The sequence below is a fragment of the Accipiter gentilis genome, chromosome 18, assembly GCF_929443795.1.
Source record: "Accipiter gentilis chromosome 18, bAccGen1.1, whole genome shotgun sequence".
NCBI lineage: Eukaryota > Metazoa > Chordata > Aves > Accipitriformes > Accipitridae > Astur > Astur gentilis.
Window position 1 is genome coordinate 7469261 of NC_064897.1, and position 17966 is coordinate 7487226.

General features: G+C 44.0%; 1 protein-coding gene and 1 long non-coding RNA gene across 4 annotated transcripts in view; one reads left to right on the forward strand and one right to left on the reverse strand.

Moving 5' to 3' along the window:
* Nucleotides 1-338, forward strand: part of LOC126047619 (killer cell lectin-like receptor subfamily B member 1B allele A) — a 14348-nt gene extending 14010 nt beyond the window's left edge. For all 3 annotated transcript variants that reach the window (XM_049821480.1, XM_049821482.1, XM_049821481.1), the window contains one exon: nt 2-338. In XM_049821480.1, coding sequence (XP_049677437.1) covers nt 2-149 — 148 coding nt within the window. In that variant the 3' untranslated portion in view covers nt 150-338. The remainder of the gene's footprint in view (nt 1) is intronic.
* LOC126047620 (uncharacterized) overlaps nt 1-17610 on the reverse strand; it is a 25237-nt gene extending 7627 nt beyond the window's left edge. The window contains exon 1 of the long non-coding RNA XR_007508626.1: nt 17520-17610. This is a non-coding gene — a long non-coding RNA (uncharacterized LOC126047620). The remainder of the gene's footprint in view (nt 1-17519) is intronic.
* Between the last annotated feature and the right edge of the window lie 356 nt (nt 17611-17966).

Genomic DNA, 17966 nt, shown 5'->3' on the forward strand with positions numbered 1-17966 from the left:
GGTTTACTATTGGAGGAGACTTTACTGACTATTTCTGCACTGTCATTGGACATGACAAAGTAGAAACTGCATCCTGCAGTGGAACCCTAACGACACAAAATATGTGTGAAAAAGCTGCAAATACTTTAGAAAGGCAGAAGGAGAGCTAAAAACAAGATGTCTGTAGAGCTTGGCCGTGGGATGAGTGAGGAAGCTGGATTTGGTGTCGGTGGCTGAGATGAAGCTACGCCGAAGCTTTCCTATGGAAGCCCCTTTGCCAGTTCAGGAAGATGCCTGTTCAAGGCCAGATTCTGACTAAATGATGCAAATTAAATTTAGAAAAATGTCAATGACGCTGTTACCCTTATATAAAAAAAAATCTGCAAAAGCCACTTGTGATACCTAATTAAACAAAGGATCGTGAAAGACCAGGAAGATGTTTTCAATGCAGCTTCACTTTGTCAGAATAGCGTCCATTTCCCTCGGATGTGGGAAGCAGGTTCAGAGCATGAATAGGCCTGTTTGTTATTAAATTTATTTTTATAAGTTTGAAATAATTAATTGCAGGAAAACTAGGTATAATTAATGCCATTTAGTGATATTTGATATGACACCTCAGTAATGTGTAGGCATCTGTGATCCCAGAGGACTCTTCTGGGTCACAAGCTTCTGCCAGCTGGCATTAAAGCTGGTGGTAAATACAATAACTCTGTGGCATCTGATCATTCTCATTTTATTTGTTGACTCTAAAGCACCCAGACTTCTTCAAAGGGCCAGTAAAGCACAGGTGCAGGCTCGATGAAGGGACAGCACCTTCCACTTACTGTCAGATGAAATTTATTCTGCTGCAGGACTTCTGGTGGATCGCTGACTGCTACGAACAAGGGACCAGCTAATGCTCCCCAAATACCATCTCTGAGAGATATTGCCTATTCCTTATATCTAGACAAAATACAGACTGCTAGTCTCACCTTAATAACATAGGCAGATTTCAAGTAATTTTTGAAGGAAAAGGTAATACAAATCACAGAGGTCAATAGGAGAAAAAAAAAACCAAAGTGAGTATGTTCACAAGGATAGCTCATCCTGGTCAGCTTTCTCTGAGGAGATGACTGACTCATCCGAAATTAGAGTTTTATTAAAACATTTGACTGGGATTACACATAGAAAATCATTAACAAGCCTTCTGGAAAAAAAATATCATGTATAATACATTCAGTAGTGGCCTTGCTGCAAAATGCAGACATCTGCTAGTAATGTCTAAAGTGACGTAAGATTACGTCTGAATAACACAAGACTGGAAGACAATGTCGAAACAGGAGAAGATCCAAGCCTAATACAGTAAGAACTGCATGACCTGAGTAACGTATATGTATATGGAAATGTATATGGAAATGTATATGGAAAGGCTGATGAGTGGGAACCTGGAGTATTTAAAAAACATTTTTAAATGGTGTCAACAAATGCAGTGTCTATCTTTTATCCATCGGACTTGCTGATGTAGCTGTGCCCTTCTTGCCCATTCATGGCAGATGGAGGCAAGGGGCAGAGTAGGAAAAAGAGAAAGCCTTGATGCTGTGCAAGCACTCTTCAGCAACACACAATGTATCAGTGTGTTATCAACACTTTTAGCCACAAATCCAAAACACTGCACCATACAGGCTGCTATGAAGAAAGTTAACTCCATCCCAGCCATGACCAGTACAATCTCCACCCCTTATTCCATATCATTTGCATCATGCTCATAACCCCTCATCAACACCCACCCCATCCTTTGACATATACACAGATGTCGTTCCCTTAAGTCTACAGGCCATCCCCATCAAATGTTGATTCCAATATCCATTCAAATATCCATTAAAGTCTGTTCTGTTAATTTAGTCCCTGACTTGGACTCCATCTGTTACGGTGGTCACTCAGGACGGGAGAGGTGGCATGTTGTCAGGGATTGTTGGGTGCTAAAACCACTATGGGCAGGGTTATTGCTGCACTTGCCAGTTTCTTGTGAGGCTCTTACCCCCCACTGGTTCAGGTGGTTCCTGTTATAGTACTTCCTACAACATACAACTCAAATCATGACTTATTTTCCCCCAAGGTTAAATCTCCTTGGTGTACGTGCCAGTTTTCCCCATCCTTCCACTTTGCCCCCCAAGTGCACCCACATCCTTGAGTGAAAGCAATCCCACAGATGGATTTACCTCTTCCCAAGGGAGGAGCAACCCGCACTGTCTTTCCCAGGCAGTTCCCTTACATGTTCTATGGTAACCTTACCTCTTCCTACAGTGTGTAGTGTCTGGGAAGAGACAGGTCAGTCAGCAGAACCTCTGGTGTTAACCAGCCAAGTGGCTTCTGCTAAATTTACATCCTGGTGTTTCCATGTCCCAGCACTCATCACTCTCAGCATAGTCTTTAGCAGCTCATTGTAATGCTCAGCCTTTCCAGAGGCTGGTGGGTGACAGGCGATGTGATACACCCAATGAATGTCATGTTCCTTGGCCCCACTGACTATGAAATTGGTTTGGAAATGGGTCCCGTTGCCCGACTTAATTCTTTCTGGGGTGCCCTGTTGCTAACCATCTTGCTTTTCAAGACCCAGGATGCTTTTTTGGACAGAGGCATGTGTTACAGGGTATGTTGCCAACCACCTGAAAATCATCTCCACCACGGTAAGCACATAACACTTGTCTTAACAGGTTCATAGCAGCAATTCCAGCTGAGAACATGCTTGTTAGTGCAGACAGGGTGCTTCAGCAGCCAACTATTACCGAGGAAGCAAAGGACAACAGAATTTCATATCAAGCAGCAGTTCCTCATTGCCTGTCCGGTTCTTCTCATCCGTGAAGTTAAAGGTCCCTGGGAAGACTGCATCTTTGGAACTGAACACAAGCCTGGTCACTGATACCTAGAAGAATGCTAATAATATCTATAAAAACATTCAGATATTGGCAGATGTTTGCAGGGCGTTTACCCTTCCTATCCAAGAGAAGATAGTGACTGCCCACAGTGTCACGGTGAGCTTGGGAAGAGCTATTGCTCTGCCTCAGGCAGGTGATGCACAATGCTCAGATTCCCCCCCTTGGGATTGTCTCAACCACATGCCACCAAGATGTCATCAGGCCACCTCAGCTGTGCCCACACTGGAAAACACCTCAAATTCATTTTATGAACTCCAACCACTGATGCTAGCACACATCCTTGGCCTGATTTGTGCATGGTCTGTGCACCCACAGCCACTGCTTCTCTGCAGCGTGGGTTTCTGTGCGGGACCTCACCTCATCTCAGGGGTTAGAGAAGAGGTACCTCTGGGCTACTCACAGCTCTGTGCGAATCATTGTGTCCTAGCTCCTGTGGAGGGACAGTCCAAAGCAAATGGACTCAGCTCTGGAGGAGCAGCCTGGCAAGGCTGTCTCCATCACACTGGGAGGGACCTTGAGGGCTTCAGCACAAGGGATAACTCTCTGTTGGATGACTGGAAGAGGAAGAAAAAGTCACTCTACGCAGCAAGAGACGTGCCACCATAGGGTGGAGAAATGGGGACAGGGCAGAGGAGAGAGGACATATCCCCACAGCTAGGGTAAGGCAGGCCACTGACACCCAGGCGCAAGCACCCAGCGGTGGATGGCCCAAGGGTACCCACCTTTCAGAAAAGCCCCGCTTGCTGCTATGGGATTGCATGCTGCTGCAGCTCTCACTACTGCTAACTGATGTGCTGATAGCCGAGTCTTTTTATGCCTTTTTAGTGGTTCTGCTTCAACATTTTTGGCACCTGTTGTGGTTTAACCCCACCCAGAAACTAAGCACCACACAACCGCTCGCTCAATTCCCCACCCCCACCCCCAGTGGGATGGGGGACAGAGTCAAGAAAAAAAGTAAAACTTGTGGTTTGAGATAAAGACCGTTCAATAGGACAGAAAGGAAGAAAATAATAATTATAACAATGAAAAATTACAATAATAATAATAATAATAACAACAGAACTGGAATACACAAAACAAGTGATGCACAATGCAGCTGCTCACCCCTCGCCGACTGATGCCCAGTTAGTTCCTGAGCAGCAATCTGCCCCCTCCCCCCCTCTGCCAGCTCCCCCCATTTTATGTACTGGGCATGACATCACATGGTATGGAATATCCCTTTGGCCAGTTTGGGTCAGCTGTCCTGGCTGTGTCCCCTCCCTCCCAATTTCTTGTGCCCCTCCAGCCTTCTTGCTGGCTGGGCATGAGAAGCTGAAAAATCCTTGACTCAGTAGAAACACTACTTAGCAACAACTGAAAACATCAGTGTATTATCAACATTATTCTCATACTAAATCCAAAACATAACACTATACCAGCTACTAGAAAGAAAATTAACTCTATCACAGCCGAAACCAGGACAGTATTATTGATCATTTTAGCAGGAAGCGGATTTATTATTCCTTATTTGAAAAAACATCATTACAGATCAACAAATATAGATTTTGCACTTCCTCTTACTGTCAATGGGAGTTATATAATTGATACAACTCTAAGTCTTACTGGCAGAAAAATGTGTTTAAGTACGCACTTATTCAATGCATTGCAAAAAATCATACATACAGTACATGCACTCATGTACAGCAGCTCTACATTTTGAGGAAAACGCTTTCAAAATGAAGCTGAATTTTCATGGAGTCATACACTTTTATATTGAACTGAATTAAATAAATGGAAAGGCTCAATAGAATATAGTGTTTTTCCATTTTTAGTTGCCAGAGAAAATCAGACCTTGGAATATACACACTTGCTGCTGAACTGGGCAATGGAACATCAGCACAGAGCAACAGCACTAAGCAGAGAGATCACCATTTGCTTTTGATAAGCAATTTGGCAGGGGATAGTAGCACACCTAATTGAAGCCAGAAGCAAATACTCTTGCTTTCTCTTTCTTCTTCATTCATCCAAGGTAAAGACTGGCTTTCTGATTTCTATCCTTATCAGAAAATGAGCCAAAACTACTGCAAATCTTAGCCTTCCACAAAGCAGATCTTCACAATTTATTCCCATCTTGCTTTTTCTTTACAGTAAGATCCAATTGGAAAATGCATAACAAAAGCTCAGCTGTACCATCCTAAATAAAAAATTGTTACAGTAGACTATCTCTCTCTAAGTATGAGATTTGTGACCCAAACCCCACTTCCTTAAAGGGATGCAAGGAACAAACCTCATGTAATCTTCCCACTGGAAGCTCTCACAGCGTTCTATAAACTGGCATTAGCTTAAACTATGTGGTACATGGGTACCCTAATCTTTTCTGTCACATTGCCCAGACATCTCTGCTCACTTGGAGATCACGGAACTCGTTTTCTGAAGTCCCTTTCTTGTAGCATAAATGCATTTGGTTCTGTTTGCCCAAACTTGTTTTAAAACAATAGGTGTTTCCTGCAAATTCTCCTTTGTTCAATGAGGTGCTCCTGCTGTTCATGTCTCTCAAATGTAATTTCCTGGTTTTTTGCTCACTTACCTTGCATGTAAAGCTAAATGCAAGCTGTAACAGTGAGACAAAAGACCCCACGGTAAGAGAAAAAAAAAAAAAATTGCCTTTTTCATTTTGCACTCAACTAGACACAAATCGCAGGTACTTGTTTTGCCCCGTGTACTTTTCCTGCAAGGCCTTTGACTCATCTGACTCTCCTCTGTGACAGCCACATAGGCTGGGTAGGTAGAGGTTCAAGTCGGTAACTCAGGTTGGAAGCAAGTTGCACTGTGCACCTGGGTGATCAAAATGCAGCTCTTGCAGGAGTCCACAATTGCTTGCATCAAAAGAAATACCATAGTATGAGAACATTTGAATCAGAGGGTCCTGGGCTTTGCTAGATCCTTTGAAGGAAAACAGAGGAATATCCTATCCAGAGCACATGAGCAGTTCAGATCTGTAAGAAGAGACACCTGTACTCAGATAGCTTTCAGCACAAAGAGACAAAAGTATGTGTTTCCACACACCACACAACCCTCTTTTTCCCCCCATCTTGTTTTTGGGTAGGTTTGATTTTTTTCTTCCTGTTTTGTGTGGAGTTCTGGTTTGCCTGCTATTCATCCACTTTCTGCTGTATTTGCTTTTTGTTAGCAGACTACTACCTTCTTGCTTAGTTCTATACAGCAGCTTCTGGGTTTGTTGTTTGTTTGGGTTTTTTTAAGAACCTTGCCTTCATTCACTGTTTCCTCCTAAAAATTAAAATCCCTTGGTTGTGATTCTTGCCAAGATACTCATCGCATTTTTTCCATCAAGCGTATGCTGACTGATACAGTCATGTCCAGTCTACCACATACTGTATCTGTCCCAGACTTCCTGTTTATTACTGCATTTATTTAGCACTTGCCACAAAACTCAGTATAAACTGCCTGGTGAAGCCTCATCCCTGCTTCCACTTCACATTCTCTCTGTAATTCCCTATTGCTTCTTTTCAACACTGCAGCCATTATGGCCAGGACACTCTTCAGAACAGACATACAGATGCCAGGATCTGTGCTGACTCACTGACAACAAAAACAATGCACAGGGGCTGCTCAAAGCTTCTGCAAGCAATCCATCCATCACATTAGCAAGATGCAAATACCAGAGTTGGACTTCAAAGCTGAATGCAGAACCCCACTGTATAACGTACAGCGAAAGCCTCAGCTGGCTTCACAAGCCATACGTATGCCTGCAGCCGCAGCTATACTGCCCAGTAGAGAGGAAGGGCAAACTCAAATACAGCCCCACGCTGCCATGGTTAAATTGCTTTCATGCTGCACAGAATGTATCCTCATAGAGCACCCCATAAATATTCATGTATGGACAGTCCTAGCTTGTGTAGGTCCGGACTGTGCTTCCTTGCACATTGCAGAAATACAAGGTCCTGAAGTAAACGAGCATCAAGTCTTTGGCTTCCAGTTTAATCCAGAGCACCTCAGCTCCCTACACAGCACATGAAAAGAACTGGGTGCATTAGAATGGGATGTGAAATACTATTTACTAATCACCAGGAACTGTAAAGCACAAGGCCATGTCCAGACACCAACTCTTCTCTACAGATTAGATGCCTGAGTCGATAACATGAAAGAAATAAAAATATCCACTGAAGAGCTAAAGCCTGGGTATGATTGCCTGTGTGTGACTGTGTTCAGAAAAAAAAGAGAGGTCTGCTAGCTGATATACATGCACTTCGAAGTCTGGACACACCAAGTAGGCTTGCAATGCAACTGAATATTCCATAAAAGGTGAGAAAAAAATGCTGAAGGCATTACCATGACTTTCGAATTTTAAAGTGGTTTTCTTTTCTGGGTTACTATTAAAATCTTTGAATAAATGGAAGATACACAGCCAAGAGCTCTGACATACTAAGCCTTATCTACTGTAATTATCTCATCCCTTTACAGTTTAAGAAAACACTTTGTAATTGCCAGGAATCTACTGTGTCTGTCGTTCCCGCTCTCTGTTGAATTTTAATTACTATGTCTCAAGCATAAAGAATTTGATAGTGTAAACTGCAGTTACACAAAATTGGCAAATTTCTTCTGCCCAAGGACAGGGCTTTGAGGGAGAATTTGAAAAATCTTCCACACTCTATTATTGCAGAAAAGGAAAGCTAATTGCATTGCAATTACTATTGAAGAAAGCTCTTCACTCTAGACTACCATCCAAGTCTCCCCAGCCTCTCTTTTGTGAGCATATCATCTTGTCCAAACACTAGTATAAATGGACACAAAACAATTCTTCATCCATCTCCAAACTAGCTATGATTTTTCAACAGGGGAGTCAAACAACCATCCTTTTAGAAATCCTACAGGTGAATTTCATGCTCTGTTATTAGTTTTGTAAGAAAGACAAAGACGCACTCAAGAAATGGCATGAGCCAAACCAAGAGCAGGGAGTTGTAGGAAGCCCGTACAGCTCACTGGCTGAGCACAAAATCAACCCAAGAAAACAATGCATCATTTCTTTCTAGGTGGACACAGTAAATCCAGTCTCACAGGGAACCAAAGAGCTCAAAGGCTGGTGTGCATATGGGGAGGGCAAGCCATCCCATCACTTCAGCTGTTTATGACACCAAGGCAGAAAAGGATTTTGAAACCCCTTTATTTTTACACCCAGGAAGAACCTTTTGTGATCTAGCACCTCTTGAAGGTCAAATTGTCACTCACAGCTTCCACTGAAGTTCACGCAATACCCTACATCGGTTTTGCAGATCACTTGAACTCACTTGGGTGGTGTTTCTCATGTGTTTTCTTCATTTGTCCATCAAAGAGAATGGCATTATTAAAAAGATATAGGAAGTCACAAAAACATGTTCTTATAAGCTCCTACCTGGTGAAGCTTGTCTCTATAAAAGACCGCAGCGCTGCTATCTACCCCAGCGAAGAATCTGTGGCATCTGCCATTCTCCAAAGTTTGAAGAATTACCTTTCTTCTGTGGTGCACGTTCAGTACCATTTCACAGAAACTCCTCGTGCTGAGTTACAGCTCCTCAGCTGGGCTGCCACTCACCTGTTCCTCCCAACCACGGTGGGTCAGAGGTATAGAAAGACAGTCTTTCATACAACTAAACGCATCAGTACTTTATGGTAAAGAAAGAAGCTTCTTTGCATTTTGGACCAATTCAGCGACTGCAGGCCCATCTCCAGGTTTGGCAAACACCATTCATGTCGCTATCTATGGCTGTGCCCTACTATTGCCACTGAATTTCAGCAAAGAATTTACAGAAAATGGAATAAAAATCATATGGTTCTGGGCTTTGGTTTCAGCCAGGTCTTATTTACAATGTGTGACCACATTGTAATTACCACAATGAGTCAAGAAACTGTCCACTCAAGAAATTAGCCTGGGTTCATACTGATGCGGAAGCAGATTACACAAGGCAGAATGATAAAATCTAGGTAAGATAGAGTCCTTGTAGAACAACAAGAACTTAACATTTCTGAACACAAAAGATATATCTTGAGCAAAACAGATGCACGCAAACATGCCATCCCACACAAATTAATTCTTCACCATTAAGAGCTCTATCCATTGCCTAGCACAATTATGGTACACTTCATTAAATAGATTGTTCCATGCAGAAAGCACAGGTCCACGTTCTCACACACCATCATAGAGTCTGTGTACTTTTCTAAGTTTTCACACAAAACACAGATGGGCACACCATATCCTGTACCATTCCCTAAAGCTCTTAGTGCACGGACCTGGAATACCACACAGCCCCACTCATTCCCTGGCAGCCACGTGAGAAAAGTACAGTGAGAAAGAAACTCAATTTTGTTTTGACCAACTGGTTTATTACACAATGCCTAAGTGATCTATGGCAACAACCTGTAAGTCACAAAACACATTTTTAAATGTTTGAAAGAAACACAATATTGCCATTGCAAAAAGGAGCAACTCTCGAGGAATGAAAACTGAATAAAGGTATAACTACCCCTTTAATAAAAGATGCCATCAAACAAAGAACCAGTCCTCTTGCCAAAATCTGACACTGATTTGCTAGTACTGAAAACGACTTGCAAGGATAAAAGTGTTTCAAGTTCCTCCAAACAATGAACTCTCAAGCATCTTGATCGCTGGACCAGCCTCACTGAAATCATCCACCCAGCAAACTAGCACTCAGGCTGGTCAAAACAGTAGCAAACTGCTTGCTGATGCCACACTTTGCAAAGCTGCAGATGAAGCGACATCTGACGGTCACACCAGAACGGCAGTGAGGGGTGCATTGCTATGTGCCACTGCCTTGAATGGGTTCACTGGGGGAAAAAAAAAAAAAAGAAAAGAAAAAAAAAGTGATGGGCCTTATTTGGAGCTGCAAGAGAAAAATTAAATTGGTCAGTAACTGTGTCAGGCTATGCTGACAGCTGTTACATTCTGGAGTCAACATGCTCCTATATATTGGAGTCAGCATGCTTTATGAGTGGCATCTCCTTGTGCTCAGCAAATCCATACTGTCCCCTGCAGAGCTGGCTCTCTAAAGCAATGCGCACTGCACCCACTAGTGCCGGCAGCGAGCAAACTACGGAGAACCCTGAACACCGTGGAAAGCCTACAGGGTCAAGTCCTCTTATGCTGAAGAAACGGAGTAGTACATGTTACAGCCACTCTGAAGCTAAGACAGAAACTTTTCCAAGAGCAGAAACCCAACAGTGAGGAGCCACTGGGACTGTACTGAACCACTTACGGATGCACAGCTCTTGCTGGCAGGCAGGAGCTGCGGAGGTGGTGTCACATTGCCTAAAATCACCACCCTTTTCTGCGCTATCCTAAAGCGCTACAGCTGAGCCTCACTCTAATACACATCTAATACTCATACATGTCAAAATCTACACCTACTATGCGCTGAGGGTTTTTGTTTTAATTTCTCCAATCAAAATGAAAACCCAGGCAAAAAAAATAAGAACACAAAGGGAGCTCTCCACATGTTTTTTTCATAATTCAAGAAAGCATGCAACTAGTCCTAGTTTTAAAACACTCTAACAAACAGTGGTCTGCCCTTTGATGGGCCAGTTTAGAAAAAGGAACTCAGAACCTGGCACAAATCCTTTGCTACAGCCAGACAAAATGAAAACAGTGGATGGCCTTTCACTTCTCCAGGTACTCGCTCTTCTGCCTCACTTCCAATTAACTTCTTGGTGACACAGGCACAAACTGTGGAGGACGGAGGGGTTCCCCTCCTATTTCACCCTTCGGTTCCTCGAAACCCTGTGCCGCACAGAAGAAATTTCCCCAATTTGAGGAAGCAGGATAGTCTCTTCTTCCCTCTTTTGCACAGGGGAAGAACTGCAGAGAGCAGCCAGGCAGTCTGCAGGCTCTGCAAACAGCTATCCAAAAAGCCAAGGAAAGAACTCGCAGCAACTGAGAGCCTTCTGCACTTTTACTTCACCGAGTTCACCCTTCCCCAAAATTGCAAAGTTCCCCCAAAGTTGCCAGCAAGTGACTGCTAACTTTGCTTGCGCCCTTCACCTATTTGACCTGCTTAGACTGTAACCACAAGGGCAGGTTTTGCTGTCATTTCTCCAATGTGAGGCCAAATTCTTGGCTGCCCCTTAGACACCACAGTACCTGCATTTCTGAATGTTTACGCTTTACGCTTCACTTCCTGTGGCTTCTCTGATTGCTTCTAAGAGAAAAGCCTCAATCTAGGGGTTTGGGGTTTTCTTTGGGGGGGGGAGGGTATATACACTTGCAGTGTCTGGCTACAGTCTTCCACTCAGTTTCTGCCCTCACTACTCTGCCTACTTCTCAGAGACAATATTATTTTTTTGTCTATCAGATGGGATCCTTCCTTATTCCCCACTCATCCACCGCTTTCTTGGTCCTCCTATTTCAAAATATTTCCTCTTGTCCAGGGAAGGAGACACTTTTGAACATTCGTTGGGTTTCAGTAGGAAAGCCTGCCTTCCCAACACTTTCATACGGTAACAGAAAACATTTCTGGAAATCAAATCAAGATGGGAAGAGGTTTACGATACACCACCTACTGTTTCCCATTTTGTTCTGCATTACTGGAAGGACCCTGCGGCTCTATAGCCAGCACTGCTACAGACCCAAAGGCTTAAAAGCTCTATCCACTCTTGCAGAACTGTTTAATGAGATCACAATCCTGACAGTGCCAGTGACTCCCAAAATCATCCCACAGAAGATAAGATCCCATGGCTATTGCCAACAAAATCAAGCAAGGAAGTCTATGCTAAAGGTACAGGTTCAAGCCTACTGGGAGTTTACCAAACTGGAACAACTGAAGTCACACATGAACCTAACTAGGAAATGATGGGAAGAATTTCTTGGTTCAACCACTTGCTTTACAGAAACTGCATGTGTTACAAGTACACAGAGAAATTGCCCACAACCCTTCAAAGCATTACAGAGTCATCTAAATCACAAGGGTTCCCTGGAGGTCTCTAGTCCAGCCTCCTGCTCAAAGCAGGTCTAGTTAGAGCAGTTTGCTCAAGGTCATGTCCAGTCAAGTTTTCCATACCTCCAAGGACGGACACTCCACAACCTTCTCAGGCACCTGTTCCTTATTATCTGAACATTGTTTTCCCTTTTATGAAGCTGGAATTTCCCATGTTCCTACAACTTTGAGAAGAGTCCAACTCTGTCTTCCCCTCACTCTTCTACTACCTAGTTTTAAACAGTCCTCTCAAGTCTGAGCAAACCCAGGTCCCGAAGCCTCTCCTTGTACGTCATGTGCTTCAGCCCCCTACCCCTCCACTAGGCTCACTCCAGTATGCCAGTTTCTCTCTTACTCTGGGGCATCCCAAACTGGACCCAGTATTCCCGATGTGGTCTCACAGGGGTTGACTAGAGCAGAGCCATCACCTCCCTCAGCTGGATGGCTATAGTCTTGCAAATGCAGCCCAGTATGTGGTTGGCCTTTTTTGCTGCATGGGCAGTCTGGTGACTTGGTTTCAGGAGTCTTGAGTCCCTCAGAAGCCAGTGCCCCTACAGCACAGATACACGCCTATCTGTTTCAGGTTGAGTCCTCTGGAGACCCTGGCGATCCAATGTGTATTGTCAAAGGAGATCAGAGCAGAGAGGCCAAAGGGATTTTCAGTCAGGACAGTCAGACAAGCAGACCACAGCCACCAAACAGCTGAGATGATCAGATATTAAATTAACATTATAATGTTAATTTCTTCAACGAAAGATTGGGAAAGCTTCTTTTATTGTTTCCTCCTCTACCCAAGGGCTCTTTAAAATACCCATCTCTGCTCATCCTTGCACCTCTAAGACCATGATTAGTTGTGTCAATAAATGCAGGCTGTAAAAGTGTTTAAAAAAAATCTGTAAAATTATTTTGTAAATCAAAAACCTCCTTGTCCATACCGTGCGCTTATTCAATACACATTACAGGATAGCTTTCTCCCAAAACATTTTGTGTCAGCCAGCTATAACTGCATAGCAGAGCACAAAGTGCTGCTGCAGTCTTAACTTCCCCTGGTCTCAGCCAGACCCAGCAAACCAAGTAGTCTGCAGGGAGCCATTCATTCCTGGGAAGAGAGAAGTGATCCAGTAGGTCCCACCAGCTCCACCCATGTTGCAGCGTCCGTATCTCAGACACCCGAAGCCATACAAGAACGAGGCCCTGAACCATAGCATGCATCTCTGCAACACCTCACCATAAACTACTCGGCTCCGTTCAGTGTGGTTTTGCACATTTTCGGTTTGATGGGGTTTAGTGGTTTCCCCAACAAAGCCAAGGTAGACCAAAGTCAACCCTGATCCCTCCACCCGCCATGTCCACCCCCATCCAAGGATTACCGCAGCAGGTCCTCCCTTGCATGCAGGCAGCTGCAAGTTGCATGCAGGCAGCTGCAACTCTGCATGTGCTGCCTGCTGTTCCAGGCTCTCTGCAGCACGGCCAGCCAGTCCCACTTCCCAAACACCTCCCGTGCTACAAAACTCTGGGATCTGGGGCTGCAAAGAGTGGAGGTGGAGACGAGCATCCCTCCTCCTACCAAAGGGGCTGCAAGAGGAATCGCTAGAAGCAGAGGTAAACCCCACACGCGTGCAGCATGGGCAGCCCCTGTTTGGATGGGGAGAGCAAATGTGGTGTCCCTGATAAAGCAGGCAAAGCTCTGCTTCCCCCAGTAAAAACAGTCCCTCTGCAGAGTAGTCAGACCTCTGGGCAGACACCCTCGGTCGGGCCAGATCAGAGTCATTATAACATCATACTTTTTGTGCAGATTTTGAGACACCACAGACTTTTCTTTAGAGTTTCAGTAACTTCTGATATGCCTGTGAGCTGACACCTCATCCCAACCCGAAGGGTTACCCAGCCTGCAGGTGTGTGGAGAGCGCGACCATGAATTCACAGGAGTCTGTAATACACAAGGACATGGAGGCTTTTATCCTTTAAATTTCTTTGCTTTATTACAGATTACCACAAATGCCACACAAATCACCACGAGCAAGTAAACTACCACAAAAAAACACCTCCAGCAAGTATACCTATGGTTAAGAAAGTGAATACTTATATCTCTCAAGCTATTACAAATTAGTATCAGCATTCAATAGTATAATATCAATCAATACTATGGCAACAATCAATTGTATAGTGACAACCAATAACAGCAACAACTGTACTCCAAGAACTATGCCGTGCATACTGCTAGAATAGTGTGTGTAGCTCCCTTCATGGCCCAGCTCTGAATACCAGCTCCTCAAAATCTCTTTGAAGCTGTGTCTTCACAGTGGCAGAACAGAACATTTTTCCTCATGCATGAGCCCTAATGTAATGGGAAAGTGACAGTTACAGTGGCAATTCCACAGTTGTTTGGTACTGGAAATACATTATAGGACCTCTCCTCATTAAGAAATACTGTGTCAGAATGCCTCAGACTATAGAAATGACCCCCAAAATTGCAGCAGCATAGTTCGGGGTTTGCCAGGGTAAAAGGCACAGGCACCGCATTTCAAAATGTTATATAACCTGTGTGGTATTGGTATTTACTGTCAACAGTGACAGTCTTTTCTTTGCACCTTTATGCATGGAGGCTTTTGCTCTGGTTTTAAACCTGGGTTATGCTCATTTGGGATAGGAAATGTCAGCAACCTCCTTTCTGCGGATTGCTGGCACTCAAATGCCTCATGTAGCAGGTAGGAGGGCAAGCCCCACATCTCCACATTGCAGATCAACCTTTCCACAACCACTGTCCAGAATATAATGTCTTCTGGCAGAGCCTTCTGCTGCTTCAGAGAGGCTTTTCAAAGCTGATAGCTTCTAGCTTGATGCAGAATGCCACGCTGAAATGGCAGGGTGCTAGAAAAAAGGAAAACTCTCAGAGCCATGTAGGTCTCCTGAGAAGAAGCCAGCACAGAGTGCTGCTTGGAGTAAATGTAGTTGAGAACATCAGCACTTAAGAAAAGATTATGTTGAGCAGTTCCACAGGTGATGAAGACCTGGCTCACTTGTGCTAGGAGCTGGCTTGCCCCTTCTGGCCCCTGGCAGAAAATGGCATCGTTCATTACCATTAGCACTTGGAAATCTGTGCAGAAATGAGTATGGCTCTGAGCTCCTCCTGTCCTGGACAAGCTGGCCTTCTAATCAGGAGGAAGGTTGTTGTGGGGTCCTGACAAAAGTAGGGCCTGTTTCTGTTCCCTCACCCTATTATGTCTCTGGGGGACCATCAGAGGACAATGTCTGCTGGTTCTTAGGGTGCTTTCAAGGACCAAAAGGTGCAGTGAGGAGAGCTCTGCTTGGTGTTCTCCTCTAGTTCCTTATTTTTAACCCCGTGGTCCTTGCCCTCACTTTGTTTTTATGCTTTTTCTTCTGCAATCGTTTCTTTCCATGCTCTCTTTTTTTCTTGCTCTTACCTCACTTTTGAGGCAGTAGGCAGCATTTATTTTTGTTACAGATGGAAAACCCACCCATATGGATGGAAATAAACAGTAGAGAGAGTGGCCAGGAAATGAAGAAGGACTGGCCCCCACACTTTCTGCTATTCAGTAGGTGGCAATTCAGCTGGGTGCTCCAGTAGCAGGAGCATGCACTCCTGCTCCTAGAAAGCTCATTTCCCGGTACCTACCTTCCTCCCTGCATGAGCAGAAGCAGAAGCAGGAGAGTTACCATCACCACCACAACCTCACTACAACCACAGGAGCTGCTGTGCTAGTCCCACAACCCATGCCTCCATCCCCATCTGCACCTTCACAGTGATCTCCCCGTCACCCCACACGGTGAGAGTCGTGGGTCACAACTACACACTATCACCTTGACTCACGTCACCTACAGAGTGGGGAGTTGCTGCCCCTTTCCACCACACCTCATGGCACACCCCACAAACACTGGCACTGAGAGAAGGAAGGACAAAGCGGAGTCCCCTCCAAGCACATGCTCCACACTGCCCTGTGCCTTGCCCTTCTTGATCCCTTCCCCCTCTTTTTCATTTTTGTTTTTTTTTTTTTTAGTTAAGAAAACAGCAAACAAAAAGGGTATTACTCTGTCCTTACAATGAGGAGATACCATTCTGCACTAGGCAGTTGATTGCCAAACATTTCTCAGCCCTCTCCTAGACCTTACAGGGTAGTATTTGTCTCAGGAGCTTTTCTCCTGCAGACCATAAAGATGTATGTGACGCAGTTGGCTCCGCTGGCTGCAGCGGAGCTGGACAGAGGGCTGGTGTTAACTCCAGGCTTGCTGGAGAACAGTCCTTCCAACTGCACTGCATGGATGTTCCTATGCACCTGAGGAGTGCCACATTTAAAGAAACCATCCATATTCTGGTACAGTTTGCTTTCCGCCTCATTCTCTGTGGGTCTAAGTTGGTACGTAAGAAAGAGACGGAAGAACGGTTTGTTGTCAATTAGTTACATTTCTTACTCGCTGTCTAACATAGTCTCTTGGATTGCTTTAGAATACTCAAAAAAATTAAGGACAGGAATTTAATTAAGGACAGGAAATTAACAGTAGGGAAGTGTTTGTTTAACATCCCAAGCCAAGAACTTTAAATATCATTAAACTGCATTTTTATACTAAGAGAGGAAAAAGTATTCAAACGACTTGCAGACTAGGGGATTGCAGTCCTTCAATAACAAATCTACTTTGAGCAACTTGTTCTATGGTTTCCTTTTCATTGAGACATCTGTTTATTGAAATTTATCTCGTGACAGGAAGGATGACACACAAGACTGGGTCTTCCCCTTTCTTTCTCCTGCCTGTAGATTCCTATGTAGCCATGAGGACCATAGCCCTCTGCACATTGATTCTCAGCCATAAAATGTGGATAACAATCCTTTCTCTCTTTGGCCTTATGCAGACCTTTTCTATTCAGACTGCAAGCTCTTCCTGGGAGAGATACCTGTTGCTCTAAGTATTTACCAGACAGAATCTTGCCTAGGACCTCAGTGTGAAAGAAACAGATATTCTAGTTTTATAGTTATGCCTGGTTTCCAAACCACCAATAGCATCTTTTCCCTACCTCATCAGCCACTCTCATTGAACACAAGTATTTTAAACAGAAATAGGTCAAGCAGTACTCATACATGCCATGCACGCCAATTATTTTTCCCCATCTCACTCTCATTTTGAATATTTATGTCATAAGGATTACTTTCAGTTTCATATATGTCTAATCCACCACCAGACCTAATTTGGTTATGTTGCTAAAGTTTTTAATATTAATACTAATGTAATATTATCTGAGCTGGAAGAGAGTACTGACACAGCAAAATTTCAGGCTACCCTGGATTATTTAGGTGATCAAGGACTTCAGCAGATAGTGAAGAAATGCAGATGCCTACACAAGACACGTGAATTGACCTTACAATGACAAGTGACATTTTATGTCAAAAAAAAAAGGAAGTTTATCCACTATTGTGCCTGGAAAAACAATTTATATAGTTCTAAATGATAAATGTATCAATGCACAAAAAGGACTTTGCTGCCTGATAGACAGTTCAGTGATGACATACTGCCAATGTAGATCTGCTATCAAAACCGCAAGTAGGCTTATAGAACACATAAAGAACATGGCGAAGATAAGCGCTGACAATATTACAATGCTCACATAAATCAATGACATATTGGTTTCCTTTTTAGCACATACTCGTCATACTGTGAGATGGTCTGATCTCTCTGCAGAGCCATTACCCGATGGCGGTCTCTTACTGCACTTCTCATACAACATCCTTCCTTTGCTTTGCTTCACCAAGGAGGACAGCACCTCTTCCTACAACACCTTCAGCACTACAGCAGGCAATGCTGGGAAGAAAAGCAGTTAAACTGATACGGATCAGGAAAAGAAACCATTTTGAACAGTCCAAATGTTATACGTGCCTTTGATGGAAGGTGCTCAGCTCCACCAGCTGCAGCCATGAGACAACTGCACAGGATGCTGCTGAACAGGAAACCGAGTCGAGGAGCTCTGTCAAGCCCATGTCAAGATGACTCACCACTTCAAGTCACAGGTGATCGCTCCGTGTGCTTCTTTCTTCTCCTCTTTGGTCGAGAACGGACCTATCAGTAGAAGCATGGAGGCCTCTGGCTGATGATGTAGCTGCAT